This window comes from Macrobrachium nipponense, chromosome 1 (assembly GCF_015104395.2).
Source record: "Macrobrachium nipponense isolate FS-2020 chromosome 1, ASM1510439v2, whole genome shotgun sequence".
In the NCBI taxonomy this organism is placed as follows: Eukaryota; Metazoa; Arthropoda; class Malacostraca; order Decapoda; family Palaemonidae; genus Macrobrachium; species Macrobrachium nipponense.
This window is the reverse complement of record NC_087200.1, coordinates 138,150,407-138,172,319: the sequence shown is the minus strand read 5'-3', so window position 1 is coordinate 138,172,319 and position 21,913 is coordinate 138,150,407. Positions and strand designations below refer to the sequence as shown.

The window sequence follows — 21,913 nt, the reverse complement described above, 5'->3', positions numbered from 1 at the left end:
GGGTCAACTGTGATTGTTGATTGCGATTGCACTGTATTCTTCCGTAATTTATGATTTGTTTTCCCTTTGTTATTATGACCACAATACAGCAAAATAGACCATAAGAGTTGTGTAAGCAGTAAACACTTGCTTTATAGTTGTTCATGCAAAATTGCAAAGAATCCGTGGAATTATGTTTTCTTTATAAAAATTTTTCTAACATGATTTTATAGAAAAATAAGCTTTAGAAGAAGTCAAAATAATCTTAGAGAGTCCTTTGAGCCTTATGAGTATGTATCTGTTGTTTAGTTTTGAAATTACAGAGGAAATAAGATTTTAGTGTTTTACTGTATCATGGCGCATTATATGTTAGATTAGCATCTACTCGTCATCAGAATTCTGTTTTCACAAGACCTTTTGAAGTCTGAAATACGTAATTCTAGCTTCCTAAGTATATAATGTAAAATTTTGTATCGGGTGTTGGAGTACTTATACTACTTTCATGACTACAGTACTATGGGTTGTGAGTAAAACCCTCAGAATTTCATTTGGATATAGATTGTACTATTGTACAATATCATTGTAAAATATTGTACTATGGACAATGATTCATACATAAATTGTTCATGTTTGTTATTTATTATGAAGAAAGAGGCAAACCTGCTTTTCAGCAGGGCTTTATATCAGTTCCTTCTTTCCACAAATTTTTTGAAGCATGATATCCTTTTGGCAACTGAATCATTGAAATTTGTTTCAAGTTTTCACCTGCAAAAGGATAGAAAAGTGATAATGTAATAAGTAATTTTTTTGTAATTAAAATGTATATGAACAGAAATTAGGTTGAAATCCTTGGGCAGATGAGTCTTTTAAGATATTTCTTTTAGTGTTCTGAAGTCATCTGAATTTTATTCCTAAAGTCAAGTTAATTTTATTGCTAGTTTTAATAATCAAATTGTGCTTGCACAACAAAACCAAATCGTGCTTGCACTGCAAAGTGTAAGTAAGGTTAATTATATTAATTTGATTAGTTACTATATATATATTTTTTTAATTTCCCACATAAAAAAATTTCCATTTGTGCAAAAACAATTTACTGTTGGATTAGAGATTCCTTTTCTATCCAGAGATATACTGCAAATTGCAAAATATTCTGCTCATAAGAATGGATCTCTAGTTTTTAGAAATTAACCCTCTTACGCCGACTGGACGTATTTTACGTCGACATTTTTTGTCTTCCGTGTGCCGACTAGACGTATTTTACGTCGACTTACAAAAGTTTTTTTAAAATTCACGGAAAAATACTTATAGGCCTACCAGCCTAAAACTTTTGAATCACGCGCCTTGGGGGATGCTGGGAGTTCACAGATCAAGGTGTTGTTTTGTTTAAAATCGTTACGCAGGCGCGCAAGCGCGAATTTCTTTCTTGCCGCACTAAAAAGTATCTGTGACGCATCTCGGAAATTATTTCGTCACTTTGACATAATTTTTGTACCATTGTAAATTAGTCGTTACGTGAAGTATTATACGTATATGAAAATGTGTGCATTTTTATGTAGAATACAACAATAAAATACTCATGATTGTAGCTTTTATCAGTTTTGAGATATTTTCATATAAATAACGATAATTGCCAAAATTTCAACCTTTGGTCAACTTTGACTCTACCGAAATGGTCGAAAAACACAATTGTAAGCTAAAACTCTTATATTTTAGTAATATTCAAGCACTTACCTTAATTTTGCAACTAATTGGAAGTCTCTAGCACAATATTTCGATTTATGGTGAATTTATGAAAAAACTTTTTCCTTACGTCCGCGCGGTAACTCTTCCGAAAAAAATCATACATGCGATTGTGTAATGTTTGCACCATTTTAAAATTAGCCGTTATATAAAGTTTTATATATGGAAATGTGCGCAATTTCATGCACAATACATCTAAAAACAACCCATGGTTGTAGCTTTTATCAGTTTTGAGATATTTTCATATAAATAACGATAATTGCCAAATTTCAACCTTCGGTCAACTTTGACTCTACCGAAATGGTCGAAAAATGCAATTGTAAGCTAAAACTCTTATATTTTAGTAATATTCAAGCATTTACCTTCATTTTGCAACAAATTGGAAGTCTCTAGCACAATATTTCGATTTATGGTGAATTTATGAAAAAAATAACATTTTTTTTTACGTCTGCGCGGTAACTCTTCCGAAAAAATCATACGTGCGATTGTGGTAATGTTTGCACCATTTTAAATTAGCCGTTACATAAAGTTTTATATATGAAAATGTGTGCAATTTCATGTAAAATACAACAAAAAAATAATTGAAGGTTGTAGCTTTTCTCATTTTTGAAATATTTGCATATAAATCACGATAAATAGAAAAAAATTCACGTTCGGTCAAATTTGACTCTACCGAAATGGTCGAAAAACGCAATTGTAAGCTAAAACTCTTACAGTTTATAAATATTCAGTCATTTATCTTCATTTTGAAACAAATTCGAAGTCTCTAGGAAAATATTTAGATTTATGGTGAATTTAAAAAAAATCTTTCCTTCCCTCCGCGCGCGGATTCTCTGCCACAAATCTCCGAAATGCGTACGTCCCATTCTCGGAATATTTGCTCCGTTTCATATTAGGCATTTCATAGAGTTTTATATATGAAAATGTGCACAATTTCATGTAGAAAAAAACTAAAAATATCTGAAGGTTGTAGCTTTTCTTATTTCCAAAATAATTGCATATAAAAAATATATATAAAAAAATTCGACATTCGGTCAACTTTAACTCGTCAGATATGGTCGAAAACTGCAATTGTAAGCTAATACTCTTACAGTATAGTAATATTCAATCATTTGTCTTCATTTTGAAAGAAATTGGAAGTCTCTAGGACAATATTTAGATTTATGGTGAATTTTTGACAAAAATATTTGTTTACGTCAGCGCGTTACGAATTCATGTATTATTTTGTGATAATATTTTCTCTCTGTTGCTTTTATCGTTTTACAATGTGTTATATACCAAAATGATCGCAATTTAGTGTACATTACAACGAAAAAAAGTAACTTGTTACCTTTAACCGTTTTGCGCACAGCGCGATTTGAATACAATTATATATGAAATTTCATTTTTGCGCTATCATATATCGCATTATTTATATATGATAATGATAATTATTTTCATTTCTGATGGTTGCATACTAAACTTCAGCCAATGACAAAAAAAGGAGCCAAAAATGAACTCTTAATCTTGAAAACTAAGCGCGCTGTGATTTTTTGAAAAAAATATTTTTTCCGCTTCCGCGCTCACTGTGAAACACCTCCGGCACACGGGAGACAATTTTTTTTTTTTACCGCTTCGGCGTAAGATTGTTAAGAACGGGGATTTTAGGTTTAATACATTTATTTTATTTTTATATTTTTACAAACAGTAACAGAATATTATATAATTTAATTTAGTAACAACTTTATTATGCAGTGACAAAAATTATCTTCATATTTTATTGCAAAAGTGTACGGTATCATGAATGTGAACCTTTTATTATTCAGGCATCTATCCTTATCTTGATGAAGTCTCTTTAAAAAAAATTTGAATTTTGTGGTATAAAATTTGGGAATTAGGAATGGAAAATTAGGGAACTTTATAGGGCTTGCCCAGTAGATTAGTTTTTGTAGGATGTGAAAATTAGAGCACGGTGTGAAGTTGAAGTTGGGTTGTTAAGTAGGAATATACCAAAGGACATGCATGAAAATTAAAAGACAAAAAGGAACACAACTGGTGCCAGAGGGCCAATGCAAACTAATTTAAATCATTAATATGTTACAAGAAGAGGCTTATGTGCAAATACAGTACTTAATGTACCTATTGTTAATTCCTAGTCTAGGTTAACCATACCTTAAAACTTGGCCTAGTGCTATGCATCTAGTTTGTGTAGGTAGCATATGCAGATGTTTTTGATAGAGCTACAGGTACAGTAAAAGAAACTAGCAAAACTAGCCTATTTATCATGCCTGTGCTTAGCTCAACCCCCATAAAGTATCTTCCAGTTGCCATGAAACATTTAATTCACGTACATATTACATTGCTAAGAGGGAGTCACTTTGCCTGTTGTAATATCAGGTGTCCCAGATTGAAAATGTCCAAACTTGCATATAACAAATAGCCATAATAATTTCTGGCCATACGTATTTCTAGAATTTTCAAGCCAGCAGTAGGGTAGAAACATTTTAGTATGTTACAAATGAATACCTTTCAAAAATATCATACTCTTAGAAAAAATGTAGTTGAGTATAATTTGTAATTTCCTATAAAAATTTAGGTTAAAAATCTTAGAAAACACAAAACCATTATTTTTAGTTGTAGCTGGGAAGAATCTTCGAAACCAAATTGTCTGCAGATGGAAATCCCCTTGTGATTGGATTCTGTGCACTTAATTTTAATGAACCTCTTTACAGTTGCGTTTAGAGTTAAAAGACTTTACTCTCCTAGGGCTAGTTCCACAGTGTAAGCTAACTGACATATTTTCAGTCCCTGTGTTATCCGTAAATCATGTGATTACAGAATAATCTTCAGCTAAAAGGATATATAGTATTTGCAGCAAACACTTTATGGCTCTGGCTGGGCAAAAGACAAGATCTTCCATGGTAGACAGCTGTATAGGCTGAACTCCAACTTTAAAGCTAGGTGCTGGGCAGGGGTGTGATGGAGTTGCTGATTTTTTTATATGAAACTAGGCATCTTTGCCAAAATCTGTCAGTTTTGGATTGATACTTGATTAAGTCAGGCATACAATTGTTTGAGCAAAGGCTAGAGCTAAGAGGAAAAGTTTTCAGTCATATTCTCTATGGATGCATGATTAATTGGATCACAAATATTACTTTGAAGGTATTTGAGTACTAAATGCAAATTCCTTATTTGAAGATCTAAAGCCTCCCTATCAGAATGCTGGTACATGTAATATAGCTTACTTAGATTTATCCCAAATTATTGGTTCTGCATTGGAAACTTTGTGAGAGGGCAGATTTGTAGAATTTTTCAGCTTATATGGACAACTTCCCTACTATCAGTAATTATAGTAAGAAATTAACCTCTTAAGAGAATTATGGCTTGGAGAGGATGTAGAACTACACCAATTATAGAGGAGGCACCACTTGCCCATGGAAAGTCTTGAAGTTGACACATTCCCATGGGAGTAATGACCTCTAGTTTCTGTAGAACACCCTGTCACCATCTCATGCAGGGGCATTACTAAATAATGATCACACTTGTAGCAAAGGGGCCGCAGGTCCTAATGGTAACATCAAAATTTGGGAAAGTACTATAGCTTCTCCTACAATGACAGAACCTGTTGATGATCTAATGGAAAGGCTGAAACTCTCATAACATTCTGCACACCTTTGAAGTAGAAGTCACTAATGGGTAAGATTTGACTTCCCTGACTAAAGGAATCTGCCAGCTCATTGTCCCATCTTGGGACAAGCCTTGGGACTAGTGTTATTTTTAGTTTCTCTCTACAAAGGGATTTTATTGTCAGCAGGGAGATGGAGGATGATGATCTGCATCCTTCATTGTGAAGGTAGGCCACCACAGTAGAACTGTTGTATATTCTGCAGAAAACCATGTCAGCCATCTGATCGACAAATACTTGAAGGCCTAGAAAGTCTATTTCAAGCTCAACAGATTGATATCGCTCTTGAATTTGTGGTGGCTAAAGTTATGGGATATCTAGATGTGACATATGGATGTCCCAGTCCTCCTTTTGAAATATCACCGGACAGCAACAGCTCTGTGGCAGACTGGACTAGAAGGGCCCTTATTTAAAATTTGACTGCATCTTGTCACCACCTAAAATACAGGGTTTTCTTCTGTAAGATCTTAACCGCTAATCCTTGGTTGTTGGCCAGTGAATATTTAGTTGGAGCTGTGGGGACCCAAGTAGAAGGGAACTGCAGAGCACTGCCATTTCTTGTGGTGAGAGGTGGCCTATCTCCTTCAACTATAATGGAGCTGAGGGGTTGGCATGCTAAGAAACTGCTGATGCCATGTTTGGTCCCATCTAGGAGTAGGTGAACTATGGCAAGTCTGGTATCTACTTTATTGTCACTAAAGAGGCCATATTAGTGGGGAAGATAAGAGTAAATTTTTAGAAGAATCGTGCAAATGATGATACAAGCATCAAATTTGGCACAATTGTTCTCCAAGGGATACTAATCAAATATGCCTGATTGGCCAACTGAAAATCCAAAATGGCGGCCATTTTTCAAGATGGCCACCAAAATAACCACCCAAAGTTGATGTTTTGCTTAGAAATATTTGTAGTTGTCCAAATTACATGATTTAGTGAGATGAAAAATGCCAATGAGAGGCCACCGATTTTCAAGCTTGCTGATTTGACCAAGCTTTACAAACAGAGGCTGGAACAGCTTGGTGTTGATTCGCCTGATGCTCATCCTACTCGACTCAAAGATCAGCTGCTTTTGCACATTCCACAGCTGCAAGCTAATCGCCCAGGATGAGTTCTGTTGGCTGTTGAAACTGATGTAGGTTCAATCCTATCAGAAGCATCCTGTTAAGGTGAAGCGATCCATCTAGCAAAAGCTGCTGGGATAATACGACAAGACATGCTCCATCAGAAGTCAAATTTCAGCAGCTATTTTCATGACAAAGGCTTAGAACAGCTGTGCCACCATCACTGCTTCAGTTTGTATGCATGATCAAACATGGTACAGACATAGTCCCAACCCCATCATGGAGCGTCGAAATCAGACTTTGCTTCATCACAACTTCTACAATACAACTGGTTCGCCAAATACAAGGAAAGAACGGATGTCCACAGGCATTCCAAGGACCGGGAGCCACATTGTGCAGTCTATATGGGCCTGTATGTGTTTGCCAAGACGAGGAAGAGACAAATAATTGAAATGCTCCATGAGAATGGGCTCAGCATATCATATGACTGAGTCTGGAAATCTCAGCACAGTTAGGAAAAGTAGTTGTTGCACAGTATGTGGAAGATGGGTAATCTGTCCACCAGTCTTGAGAAAGAATTTGTTCACAACTGGACCAGTTGACAACATAGATTGTAATCCAACTGCGACCACAGCCGAAACATCTTTACACGGTACAAGTGTGTCCATTTTCCAGTATCCAAACACAGGAAATCCTGGTGATGAACGTGAACCACTCAAATTAGATATAGAGTCAAAAATGAAGGTCAAAAAAGTTCCAGAGCTTCCAGAAGCATATACTAATATTCGACCAGCATACATCACCAAAAGCCCCAATCCTCCTCCAGTTGCAAGCCAATCCTCACGGACACCAGAGTCGATCATGTCACATTTGAAAGAAGAATATTCTTGGTTGGAGGAAGTCTTCCTCACTGGGAATGTGGCTGATGCAGTCAGCATCACATGTTCAGCATAACATACAACACAGAAAAGGAGCCCTCCATTTAAAGTGAGCATATCAGCAATGATGCCTATGTGGTGAGACCAGGCACACACTGTTGCAACTATCAAGCATGCCATGGAGAAGGTCCGTGATACAGTGGCTTTTTTGAACCCAGGAAACACCTGTAATTGTTGCTGACCAACTGTTGTATGCTCTGGTGAAACAAATACAGTGGAAGTGGCAAGAATATGGAGAGGACAAGTTCATTGTCATGTTCGGAGGCCTTCATATTGAAATGGCTTCATTGAGATTGATAGGAACATTATTACGAGACAGTGGGTGGACCAGTGCCATTGTGGAAGCAGGGGTGGCCTCATCTGGTACATCAGAGTCTTACCTGTCTGCATCCAGTGTCGCAAAGACAAGACAAGCACACCAGATTACAGCATGTAGCTTGTACAAACTGATAAGGAGGGCATATCATGATTTCTGCTCTGAAGAGCCTAGCACATCAGAAATAACCTTTGAAGATTGGTGTGAAAAATGGAAGAAAGAGAGTCCGCAGTTCCAATTCTGTAGTCTGGTGCTGGACATGGAACTCGCGATATTCATCCTCGTCCGCTCATTCAGAGAAGGAGACTTCAACTTGTACTGTGAAGCACTTTCAGAACTGGTGCCTTACTTCTGTGCAAATAACAGTGTTAACGATGCCTGGTGGATCACTATTCACCTCCGAGATATGATGTCACTCGAACAACAACATCCAGACGTGGCCAAGGAGTTTCACAATGGTAACTTCGTCATCCACAAGTCGAGAAGAGAATTCTCTGGCATGGCGATGGATCAAGCGCACAAGCACAATAATGCAGTGATCAAAGGTGGATGGTCGCTGGACCTGAAGTTAGTTGTCTACTAGCTGGATACGAGGCCATGTTTGGTATGAAGGATGCTACCTACATACAGCAGCAGACACCGAGTGCCCAGAAATCTTTGTTTGAAAAGGTGAAATCACTCTCTGCAGTGATGCAGGAGATGGGTAACCCATTCCAAGAAGAATCAGCAGACCTTATGGTGTTAGATACAAAGAACATTGCAGACCCAACTCTAGGTGATATGGTAGCTACACATAACCGGTGAGGCAAAGAGCAGTTCCTATCATTTATGAAAGGGCTAGAGGATGAAGCTGAAAGCCTTTTCTACCATCCAATCAAGAAGAACCTTGTTTCATTCCTCATTCTTCAAACTAGAACAGGCTGAGGGAATTTCTAAGGAGAAAGTCCCAAAAGATGACTCTGTCAGTTATTCTCGTGACTGTTCATCTCAAGCCATAACAGACAGTGTGACTTGCAAGAATTCTTCAAGCATGAGAATCAGACATACCCTGCATCTCTCAGTGACAGCGGCAAGCTTCATACATGTCAGAAGTTACAGCTGGTTAAAATTCTTGGAGCGCAAGTGAATGTCTCAGTGGGAGAACCAAAGGGAGATACACTCATCATTGACAGCTCAGCACTTGTCAGTGCCTCAACTCCACATACTTCAAAGACATTTAATGACTATGCCAAAGAAGACATCATCCCAAAGGTGGAATCCTATGGTGCTCGGTACAAGTGGGTGGACAGTCTTTGCTGTATGCAAGAAATCAAGTCTGAAATCAGAGACGAGGTCAAAAAGGGGAAAAGGAATCAGAAGAAGAGTGGGAGGAACAAGCAACACCAGGAAAGTGGTGTGACTCCAGCAACAAGACTGAACTTTCACTTCCTGGCTGAAAAGATGTGTGAAGCAGAAACGACAAGCACAGTCATCGTCACAAAAGGAGAGGATGCCATTAACAACACTGTGAAGTCTCTGGATGCTGTGTCCCCATGTTGTCACAACGACTGATGGTAGCAAGTCTGTAATCATCAAGGCTAATGACAGATGTGCTAGTCATACAATATCTGTACTGCTATCCTTCCAGAAACTAGGTCTTCAGGAAATGCGGATTGGCTTGGGCCAAGGAGCCCATATGTGATGGATTCCAGTCCATGAGGTAGTTTCTGCAATTGGGCTTGAGAAAGCTAGAGGGATCCCCTACTTTCATGCATTCACTGGGTATGACATTGTGTCTACCTTCCGTGAGAAAGCGAAGAAGTCTGCATGGCAGACTTGGAATGTATTTAATGATATTACTGAAACATTCATTAATCTCAGCCAGCATCCAACACTGATTCATGATCTTGACATGCAGAGGCTGGAAAGATTCATTGTCCCCATGTACGACAGATCAAGGGCAGCCACTGGTGTGGACGAAGCCAGACTAGATCTGTTTGCCCGCAAGCAGAATCCACACATCTCAATTCCACCAACACAGGCAGCCCTCAAAGAGCATGCAAAGCATGTAGCCTACCAGGCTGGGATCATCTGGGGCCAGGCAACCCACTGTAATCCACACATGAGCAGTCCAGCCGAATGGAGGTATCTTGGTGGTCATCTTGAGAAATATGTCTCTGAGTACTTTTTAAACAGGAAAATATAGTTCAGCAGAAAACAGAGGAATCCACACTTAGATCATGCAAATCAGACAACTACAAACATTTCTGAGCAAAACATCTACTTCAGGTGGTTATTTTGGTGGCCATCTTGAAAATTGTTGCCATCTTGGATTTTCAATTGGCCAATTTGGCAGATTTGATTAGTATACCTTGTGCCAAATTTGATGCTTGTATCATCATTTGCAAGATTTTTCTGTTACCTGCCCCACTAATATACCATCCAACTGTCTAGGTACCTCATCAAACATATTTCAGCAGTGGGCTTGACAGCAGAAGGGCAAATACCAGCTTGAACAAGTGATGGGTCATTTCAAAACAAAGAACCCCACACTTACTTTGAGAACCAAAATGGATTAATTGTTTCCTGAAAGTGCACATTATTCAGGACTTTATAAAAGGAGGACTTCCTTCTAAATGGATCAACTTAACAAGTCGGCTGTGTCCATCTGAAAGGGAATTAAGAGGGGTGAGTAACTTCTCTGATACATAAAGAAAATTTAACTTGTTGGAAGGTATAGAAGAATATAGCCTTGTCCAAGATTCCTCACAACCCAGGGATCCAATCCTATGTTCTACTTATATTGTGTCAGGGGACATTCCCCACAAGATGTAGGCAAGGCTGCAAGTAGAAGTTCCTCTCACTTTCTCCAAGAAAAACAGCTGGTTGTTGAAATATTCATGTAGATTTGCTGACAGCAAAGGCACTTACAATAAGTGTGCAAGCCAGTGAATGAGTATTACACAAGAATGAATAAATGAAATTAATTTTTGTAATTTAGCAATCCCAGAAGATAAGCTAGAGGTAAAATGGCAGGAAATTTGCTGACAAATAATATAAATTAAAAATAACTGTGGTGAAGACTACAGCAGCTGGATTACGAGACTGTCAGTATCAAAACTAGACATGCAGAATATAACCAGATTTCTTTCCCAAACCAGAAGAAAAAGTGAGGTTTAGAGTCTGGAAGGGCTTCTGTTAGTAAGACATCTGCTAAAACAAATAATGAAATGAGCCATTATGTATTGGAAATACCCTGAATAATTCATAAAAACAGCAACCCCAATTAGGGATAATGGCTGAGAAGTATCTACCAGTTTTCATCTCTTAAGGACACACACAGACTAGAATTGCACACAGGGATATATGGAAAGGGAGCTTTTCTGAGTAGTGTCTGGAGTCGACTTAGTGAGTACAAGTGGAAACAAGTTAAAGATTGCTTATGGTCATAATGCGTTGAAAATACTATAGTACTATGTAATAGTGAAATTAGTGTGCTTCAGTGATAAATAAATGTTAAGAACTCAAATGGAGCAGTCGATTATGTTTCTTAACTGATTTTAACTTTTTTTTTTTTTTTTGTGTGTGTGTAATTTTTTTTACAGTTTATTATGATTTGGCTTATTTTTAATTGTCATATATTTATAGAAAATAATCTAACCCTACCAATGCCTTTATTGCTGGTCTAGGAAGTAGTGACCAGGTGTGGAGTAAAAAAATAAAATGATGCAACAGTAAATACATAGCAGGCAAACCATTTTCTCTTCTTAGTAGAGACATAGTATTCAAGTGCTGCAGTTCTTATTTTACTTTTGTGTATGGTGAAACTTTTGCTCTTGCTGTAATTTGTCTTTATCTGTTTGCATGTGAAACTGTACATAAATTACTCTGCTGGACAGCGTACTGACTTGGAAGAAATGAATAATTTGAAAAAGATGTACATAAAGTGGCATTTTAGGAGAATCAGCTGTTCTTGTCATCAAAGTATTTTTTTCATATTTTTCGTTGGCCAATATTTGTTCCAGTAAGACACTACCTTGGTATTTGTCATTTTAGATTGTAATATTCTTGAATAACTTTCTTCCAAGTCATGACATTTTTTAAAATAGTTATCCCCAGTTTCTATTTTGTTATCCAAGTTTGTTCAGATGTGGAACAAGCTAAGTTAAGCATAGCTTAGTTTAACTGAAGTGATTAACAGCTCTCTAGGGCTGGCCCGAAGGATTAAATTTTTTTATGTGGCTAGGAACCAATTGGTTACCTAGCAACGGGACCTACAGTTTATTGTGGGATCCGAACCACATTATATCGAGAAATTAATTTCTAATCACCAGAAACAAATTCCTCTGACTCCGCGTTGGCAGAGCGGGGAATCGAACTCGGTACTACCGAATTGGTAGGCAAGTGCATAAACCACTCGTCCAACGAGGAGCTCAGACGCGGAACAAACCCTCAATCTTAACAATAAAATAAATCTTCTGGTGCTAGCTGGAAACCGGTTAAAAACAATAAAAGATTTTAAATGCAAGGAATCTGTGGCATTGGGCATCTGATGCATAGTTGAAGTGGAAGCAAGTCGAGAGAGTGCACTTGAATTCAGAGATGCATGTCTTCTTCAACCACCTTGGAGAATGGACATTTGCTTTGGTCTCCTCCCCCAGAGGTGTTTTTTTTTTAAATTTATTCTTATATATATAATATATATATATATATGATATATATATAGATATTATATAATTCTCTATATATATATATATATATATATATAGATATATATATATATATGATATATATATATATAAACTATATATATCTATATATATCTATCCAGCCCAGAAGTCCCATGAGTGGCAACATAATTATACAGCCTTCCATGATTCGTGCTCAATTTCCCCTGTTTGTAAATGTACTTCACACCCATTCTTCTGCATCGTCATTGGCTGTTTTCAGCATAATGCTGGTTTGTCTCTCTCAGGGAGATAGTGCCCCTTAGGAGAGAAGGTCCAGGTACATTTTGTTCTTTTGCATTTTGCACTTGTTATATTGAAGATATATTGAAACAATTGTGTTAAGACATATAAGTTTTATTTTTCTTTAATGATATCTGTCTACACATTTTCTGGGAACATGGTAATGTTTTAGTCTTTCAGAATTTGTGTTTCGGGAAATTCGAGACATTGGGTTTGTGTTTCAGACAAGTTTTATATGCTAGGATTTGGCTTTCTAGCATAGAATATTCCTCCTCCTCTTCCTCTACACAAATTTTAATGGCGGACAATCTACGATTGTGTTGGTCCCCGTCTGCTTGCACAAGACCAGTCAAGATTTGCAGTTTCGTCTCTTTCCCATCATTCTGGAAGGGGATGGAGGGCAGAAATTCGTATCCTTACAGATGAATATGATTCTTTTTCCTCTCTCAGGATAGAAGAAATCTTTCCCTGAGGGGGAAGGCATATTATTTATTACTTTCAGGCTCTACGTTTGTCAGCCTTGCTTCTCGCTTTGAATTCGGGCGGTGGCGGTGTTCCACTCAGGCCTTGAGAGCCCCTCTACTTCGCTTCCCTCTGACAGAGTTGCCTCTTCACTAATTTGGTATGCTCATTGGTGCTGTGAAGAGAGTTTGGAACCCAATCAGTCCTGTCAGCAGTGTGTTTCTTTCTATCTTGGATCCCCTTCTTTGGGTGTCATGCGGGCCTACCAACCTTACAGACAGCTTTTCCGATGTAGCTTCTTGTCTCCCTCTGATATTTCTTCATCCAATGATGATCGACTTGGTACTCCTTTTTGTCATATGAAATAAAATTGTAGCACTATTTTGTGTGAATATGTTTCTCCATTCTTACACATATTTTTTTCTATCCCTCTCTAATAGTAGTCTGCTGTGTGACATCACGAATGGGCCTGTTACATCATATCTTATGATGACATAGTTCAGATTGATGCTGTGTACAAGAGAAGGACGATCCGTCTTCCACCTCTGTCTTCCGTTTCCATTGGCATTTGATTTTCTTGGTAAATTCTTTACTTTTCTCCATATGTTCTGTACTGGGGAGGTCCCCGGTTGCTGTAGAAGAAGGAAGACCTTTTCACCATCAGTGAGGCCTTTGACTCGGGCTGCCAGTCCAAATGCCATGACGTCACTACCAGTAGCTTCTTCGCCTGTGATGTTAGCTTTGTTGATGTCACTCCCGCTGCCTGTTGCTGTGACATCACTCCCAGCCTCATCCAAGACATCATCACAGTCAGTTGTCAACCCATCGAAGGTGTTCTTTCAAGTAATGGTTGATAGGCTGGACTCTTTGTGTTTAGCAAGAGATATCCCTGGGTTTCAAGCAAGAAGTGTTGTAGGCCAAGGGTTCTTAGGGCTCCTTCCACTTCTCCATCGCCTTCTCCATGTTTCATCACTTGACTGTATATATGATTCATCTTATGTTCGTGTACATGATTCATCGCATGGCCGCCTCCCAGGTTCTACCTGGTCAAAGGTGAATTCAAGATCTTGGTCCATCATTCGAGAGCTAGTCCTTCAGGTGGAAGAGATGATGACCTCCCAGTAGTAATTCAGCATGTCTGTGCAATGCTTCTTGACCACAGCAAAGACTGACAGGAGTGCCCTTGGTAGCTTCAGACACATGTATCATGTTTTCAACATATGAGGTTGATATCATCTGTTAGGGCTTCGAGACCAGTCAATGGATTCATTCAATCAAGCCATATGCCCTTCATTGGGGAATTGGAAGTGTGTGTGTTCACCCAAGACTTCAACCCTTCCCAGGTAGAAAGAAGAATTCTCGTTTCTTTGTTACATTTGAATTGTTCATGAGAATATTGACCTGACTTTTCTTGGGATTTAGACCTAATCACTGGTTAGGTACTTGAGTCTAGACCAAGAAGTTTTCAAGGCAAAGGAAGTATGAGGAACTTCTGACCTTTCTAACTTAGCCTAGCCTAGGAAGTGGTTCTTATCTAGCCAGTTCAATACTACCTTAACCACCTTAGCTTGACGTAAGTGGTTGAGTTCTTACCCTGGCAAGTGGTTGGGTCCTTTGCCTCCCCTATTCTAGTTAGTCAAACCTCTCTTAACCATCTTAGCCTTGCCTAAGTGTTGAGTCTTAGCATAGCGAGTGGTTGAGTTCTCAGCCTAGCGTCATGTAGCTAGTTCAAAACTACCTTAACCATCTTCCTAGCCTAAGTAGTCGAGTTCGTAGCCCAGCAAGTGGTTGAGTTCTTACCCTAGCCTAGCCAGTTCAAACTTTCCCTACCATCTTAGCTTAGCCTAAGTGCTTGAATTCTTTCATAGCAAGTGATTAGATTCTTACCATGGCCTTGTCTAGTTAGTCCAACCCTAACTTTTCCATCGTAGCCTAGCCTAAGTGGTTAAGTTCTTTGGCTAGCCTAGCCTAATCAATCTATAATGGGTGAGTTAGTTCGAACCTTTCCCTACTGACTTTGCCTAGCCTAATTGGTTGGGCCCTATGCCTAGTCTAGCTGGTTTGAGCTTACGTTTATCTGGCATGCTCTTCGATTTCCCAGAGCATGTTCCTATGTTAGACCTCTTCTCTTTGAAAGGAAGTTGGTCTTCTGTTCAAGGTCCCAGAATTGTTCATTAGAGCAGAGGATTCACTGCTACCTTCTGGGAATTCTCTTTGGAGGCTGAACGATGTAGTGCCCACACCTACCTTCCTCAATGTGGACTAGGTTGTCCTGTACACTCCATGCCCCCGAGGCCAGGAGCTCTTTGAGGTGAGCACCCCAACCTTTGGAGGAGGCTCACAAGTACAGGAACAGTTCAGAACGGTGATGTAAAGGCAATTGCCTTTAGCAAGCATCAAAGTCTTATGTTAGACCTAGTAGCTCCTTAACCCGAAACCGAGTAGATAAGAGAGATTCCTCCCTAGCTCAACATTCTTCGCCAGTTTCTTGTGGAGAGAGGCCTCCAATCACTAGCATCTTTTAACTTTTCATGTATGGAGTCAATCCAGTATCTCTTACGGGGGATCCTTCCTGCAAAGCAGCGACTCGCATGTAAGCTGTCTGCTGCTGTTGACATCAAAAGGGTTTCCACTCATAGTTCTTGTTCTGTAGAAAAGATCTACTGAATGTTTTTCAAAACATAGGAGGTTCCTTTTGTTGATACTGGTGAGGTGCTACAAGGCTTACTTTGTCTGAAGGATGCAAACCTCTCTTTGTCCTTAGAATCCTTGGTGTGGTTCAAGAGCTTGGAGCAGTCTTGTTCACCTAAGAAACTCAGACCTCCTACTTGAGACCTTACTCTGGTACCAAGTGGGACCTTACTTAGTTGGGGCCTTGCTCTGGTACTGAGTATTCTGTCTCAACCTCCTTCGAGCCCATGCGTCGATCATCTCCCTGGAAACCGACTTTGTAAGCAGTTTTCCTCTGACCTAGGCATCCTTGATAGGGTTGGAAAGCTTCAGGGTCCTGTCAAGTTCTGCATAGTTATCTGAACGTCTCTTCTCCTAGAGGTTAGGTGTCATAGACTTCATATTAACACAGGCCAGGTCAAGAAAGAGGTGTTTAGACAAGCTACCACCTCATCATCAGTTTCTCCCACCAATTGGGTGCATGCAGAAGCACATGACGCCAGAGGAATATGTTCTTGCCTGGTATATTAAAGTACTTATCTGTTCAAAGGATTTGAATGTTGGTTCATGACTGCTTCAAACCACTTTCACTTTCTTCTGCATGAAGAGTGTTGCCTGCAGATCCTTGGACAAGTTTTCCTAGGGTCCAGTGGTGGCTTTTCAACAGTGTGACTCATCTAGTGCCCCTGGCAGGACAGTTTGTATCTTGTCTAAGATGATTGTGTGGAGTAGGGAATGAGGGAGTTGACTGGCCTCTTTTCTTTCCCTTTTCTCCTTTCTTCATTCCTTCGGGCAGTTGGAAGAATAAATATTAAACGCAGGAACTGGCTTGATGCAGGCGAGCATTGCTGCCATGCTGTTGCAGCACATTTCATGTTCCATGTAACATGCAAATCCATTTCTCAGTAGCTTAAACTCCTCTCTCCAGCAAGGGGAGTGAGAGTGGTGGCAAATCTTTTTCTTGTAACTGACATGTTATATTGTCTGAGCAGATACAGTTATTTTGGACTTCCATGAATGCAGTGACTTTGTTCATGTTTCATTGTATTTGAACCTGGTGGACAGAGCGTTAGATATCTAAATATGTAACATCTCAAAGGTTTAGGTCTTCTTCAGCAATATCATTTCCAAGAAGAATGATTAATCGAGTGTCCTGAACCTCCAGTCTATTCAGGATTCTCATACCTCCCTCCAAGTCTGATTCTATCCTATTGTTAAGACTGAAGGTTTGTTCTGTATATGAACAAATGACAAATCTTTAATCAATTTGTATTTTTCATAGCTAACAAACCTGAGGTCTTAATGTTGACTTCCCACCTCTAGCCACCCCTCTTACTTGTCATCCAGAGCTATCTTGACTTGCTTCCACCTCAACTACGCATCGGATGTCAGATGTCACAGATTCTTTGCATTTAGTCTTTGATTAATTTTATATGGTTTCCAGCCTGGTGCCAAAAGATTTATCCTATTGTTAAGACCTCAGGTTTGTTAGCTATGAAAAATACAAATTGAGTAAAAATTTGTCATTTTTGCAGCTTTTTTTTCATGGGAGTAAACTTTTTAGTTTATATTTTAATATCTCCAAGTTTTTGCAACTTTTATTTCTAGGGGATAAACTTACTTTCATCAAGTGTCGGGTTCCGAAGTCCTTTTTTTATATATGCTGTTCACAGTTGTGTGTATTGTGGTTAGCAATATAGATGGTACTGGAGTTTCCTTGCAGTATCATTTTGGCAGTAGATGCAATGTGCTTTGGTATCATTTTTTATACATCCCTTCATTCTTTTATCATTGGATTAGTCCAACTTCAACATTTACCATGCTTCAATTTTTACCACATTTAGGAATGATTCCTTTAGCAGACTTTATCTTTAGTGTTGTAATAACTCGCATGCATAGATATAAAAAACTTTTTGACCAGACATAAGATGCCGAGATTCATTATTGGATCCTGTTGAATTATCAGTGATACAGACACTCCTCTACTTACTCTTTCAAAGATATGAACATCAGTGCTCATAAAGTCAATTTTTGTTTGGAGCGCTCTTGTCCATGACCTGCAAGTCCAAATTTTGTTGTGAGGACCTGCCTCAACTTACAATTTCGCCACTACCCAGGCTGGACAACACCATAGCTGGCACCATTACACATCCCAGTTTCTTTGTACCTATGCTAGTGCTAAGATTCTATCTCCCATGCGAAGATTCATGTGTGTGTGTTATTGTGAAATATCATGGCTAATGGCAAGTGCAAGGTCACTGATGAAAGTGGTAGTGTTAAAAAGCAGCAAGCCATCTCAATGGAAAGTAAAGCAGCTATAATAAGAAGTTGGAGAGTGGTGATAAAATGGTCTACATAGTGTGCCATTATAGGAAGAGTTGCTTGACCGTCAAAACAATTTTGAAGAACAAAAATAAAATTATGGAGCACGTGAAAAGTTCTGTGCCAGTGCAGTCAACAATTATAAGTAACAGAAGGGGGAGGGTGGTAGAAGAAATGGAAAAACGTCTGGGTATCTGTATGGAACACCAAGAGACAAAGGTCTGTACTGCTTAGCCTCATGCTGATTCAGGGAAAGGCTAAAAGGCTTTTCAATGACTTGAAAGGGTTTTAATATAAAAATACATAAATACTGTTAATAAAATAAAAACATTATTACTGTGCTTATTATAAACTTTGCATATAGTACTTAGTTGAACTTACAAACAAATTAACCTGTGTACAGCCGTTCGGAATGTAATTTGTTCATAAGTAGAGGAGCATCTGTATAGGTAGCCATAGGATTCCTGTACATTGACTGACAGTAAAGATATTTATTAGTCATTGACCTATAAACTATGTAATTGCCTGAATGGATTACTGTTGTTTTATACAGTTTTACTCTACACCTGATTTTTGTACTTGGCATGCATTTCTTCAAAGTAGCTACAATACACATTACCACATTTCATATTACAGAAAGATTTTCAGGTTTCTTAGCTCAGCAGTTTCTACACTTGTTCATTCTTATGGAAATTGTTGTTGTTGTGAGTGGCAAATTTATTTAAGGCTTAAATTTCTCAATCATTGGAAGGTTAAAAGACTGTGGATTTGTCTTTGATAATTTTGATTATCAAACTATAATTTGATTGAATTAGATGATTTTTGTACATTTTAGTCATTTTTATTAACTGAATAATCTGTCTAAAGTTTGTTAATTTTGAGATTCTCATTTAGGTATGCTGGGCGCCCTGCGTCTCCATCTCCTGCTACTGGAAGTAAAAAGACTCACATTCGAGAATTGAAGCAACTTCTGGAAGATGCACTTGCTCTTTAAGGATTTCAATTGGAAGCGTTGTAGTGACAAAAGTAAAGCACTACAATAATCCTTTACTTTTTTTAGATTTAAAACTAACTATTAACATCCATGTTACGTAATTGCTCTTTACACAGGTTTAATGAAAATGTCGAAACTGGCCTGGAACTGCAGTTATGACTTTTGTTATAGATTGACAGTTTATCAATCTTCTTAACAGAATGCATAAGCTCATTGAAATAATTTATTTTAGAATTAAATGTAGAGAGCAGTCAAAATTTTGGCCTTTAGAATTACAATTCAGTTATCATAGTATGTATGTATGTGACACACTTATATACATGTGCAACACACACTAAAGGCCCTTGTATCCTGAACTACTCAGACTGAGAGGGATCCATATATATATGTTTTGTATAGCAAACCATTTTTATAGTCAAGCATATCTTAGCAAATCTACTTATACAAGATAGTTTATGAAGATTATATATAAAGGAAGAATATATAATCATTAAATGAAGATTATATATAAAGTAAGAGTATGTAATCTTTAAATTAAGATTACAGTATATATGAAGGAAGAATATGTAATCATTAAATGCTTATAAAGATGCAATGCAAATAATGTACAAGAAATGATAATCTGTAAGGAAAACTGCACATAGCTACTCTAATTTACACACTTAAATTCCTAAGGAACTTTTTTCATGGGATAAACTAAGTATATGACACAAGATAACTTTAAACTTGTGCATATTGTAATAGGAGAAAAGTTGTTTAAAAAAAATACCCTTATTCAGTCAACTAGCTGGACTCGGCAGATCATTTGATTTTAATAGTTACTTAACTTTTCTAAAAGATGAAGAAAAATATTGATGGGTAACATTAGTTACATATGATGGGACCATTGAACATACATATTTTTTTCAGTCCCTAATGGCTCAGCAGTTCAGCTGTACCTCATATAAACACAGCTTGGTTTGAAGTTACTCTAGATTTTCTATTCCTCATTCTTTATGGAAATGAAACCAACTTGTGTGAATATAAAAGAACTATCTTTAACCAAAACTAAATGCTGTATTTTAAAAACCTCTTTAAAATCTTAAGCAAAAGCACCATAATTTACTCAGTTAAAGAGTAAAGTAGTATTGCTAATTTGTTTAACATTATTTATTCTCATCAAAAGCCACCAGTGGCTTCAGTCAGTCTGACAATGGTTTGAAATTTATGCATTGCTTGCAACATCTGATATCTTACTGTCAGCTAGGTGGGTTCTAGATATGAGGTTCTATACTGTGTCTGTATATACATAAATTAAATATATACACATTTATTGTACATGTATGTAAGAAAACTATTTGAATTAGTGTATATATATTTTTCTTTGTGTGAATTACCTTTGTTTATACAGGATGTTGTATTCTCAGAGATAATATTCAATATTTTCACTATTTATTTTTTTCAGTTACAGTACATTATATTTATGATTTGGGGCTGTTTTTAAATGCAAGAGTAACATGAGCTAGTCTTACTTTAAATTTATTATATTTCAATCATATCACATAAAAATTGAAAATATTTTTTATTTGATGGACAAGTTCATGTTTAGTATGTGATGTAAATGAATATATTTTTCTGAGATTGCATAATTAAAGTACAGTTTGATTTGATGGCTTTGGAGGATTGTAGATTGTTAGAAGGAACTCGTATGTAGTAGCTTTTAAATTTTGGCTTCATGCTTTCGAATAAGCTCAGTGTTAACATGCAGTTTAAAGTTTTTTTGTTTTTTATCACAATGATGCTCAAGTAGCCAAAAATATGCAGATTTGTTGACCATATTTTGTACACATTTTACCAATTTTTAACATTGTTAATTGAATGTAAAACTTATTTTCCTATGCTTTAGAGGATTAAAAAAAATGGGGAAAAAATCACTGGGACACCCTCTCTTTTTGGTCTCCACTTTCCCTCTATGTATGGGCTGTCCATGACTGAAATGCTCTGGCAATATCTGCCATTGACATTCAGTGGTGACTCAAAATCTACCTAAGTATATTGGAATTTTAATATAGCCTATGGCAACACTACTGCTTTGGCAGAGGTTGATCCTGTTACATTAATATTAAGGAGAGTATTCAGGAGCAAGGGTGTAATATATTGTGATTGTGCTCTTTTAAAGTGCATTTGCTCCTGCTATTTTTATAGGACTTTGTACTGTGTATCTCTTCATGCAAATTCAGTCCCTCCATGATCCACTTGTGGTTAGAGGAAGTCCTATATTCTCATGCCTAATATTAGGATGAACCCACCAGGCAGCAAATTAGCGATAGTTTTTTCCCTTTTAAGCTGAGCTTGTTTCATTATGCAGTGGCTGTTTCTTCATGCATAGTACAGCTGTAGAGCTTTATTTCTACATATAGAATCTATCAAGTTGAGAGAAAACATGTAACAGTGTATCTAGTTATATAAATGATTCAATGTCACTAAAGGAACATGGTCTTATTTTAAAAAATATTTCTTCTTTTTTATTCAGCAATACTGATTTAAAAGGGAATATTTGGGTATTCAATTACAGGAGTGTTGATATTTTAACTGTTTAGTGGTATAATAGATGTGTACTTACACAAGCTCTCACCAATGACCAGTATTGTTTCAAAAGTTCAGGAGTGCTTACATTAACTCTCCCAGTTTAAGTGATAACTTGTATAAAAGTTCAGTATCAACATACGTATATTAGTCTTTGGGCACTTAAATTTAATTCCTTAATGAGTATAGCCAATGTATATTTGCTTTCTTTGCTGATTTTGAGCACCAAGTGCCTATTCTGCACCATCTGCAT

The 21,913-nt window shown here is 37.5% G+C and overlaps 1 protein-coding gene across 1 annotated transcript in view; it reads left to right on the top strand.

The window, feature by feature from the left end:
- LOC135219682 (2-oxoglutarate dehydrogenase-like, mitochondrial) overlaps positions 1-21,913 on the top strand; it is a 446,325-nt gene extending 424,412 nt beyond the window's left edge. Inside the window, 1 exon segment of the mRNA XM_064256630.1 lies at positions 18,996-21,913. Within this exon segment, the coding sequence (XP_064112700.1) occupies positions 18,996-19,095 (100 nt within the window). The 3' untranslated portion in view covers positions 19,096-21,913.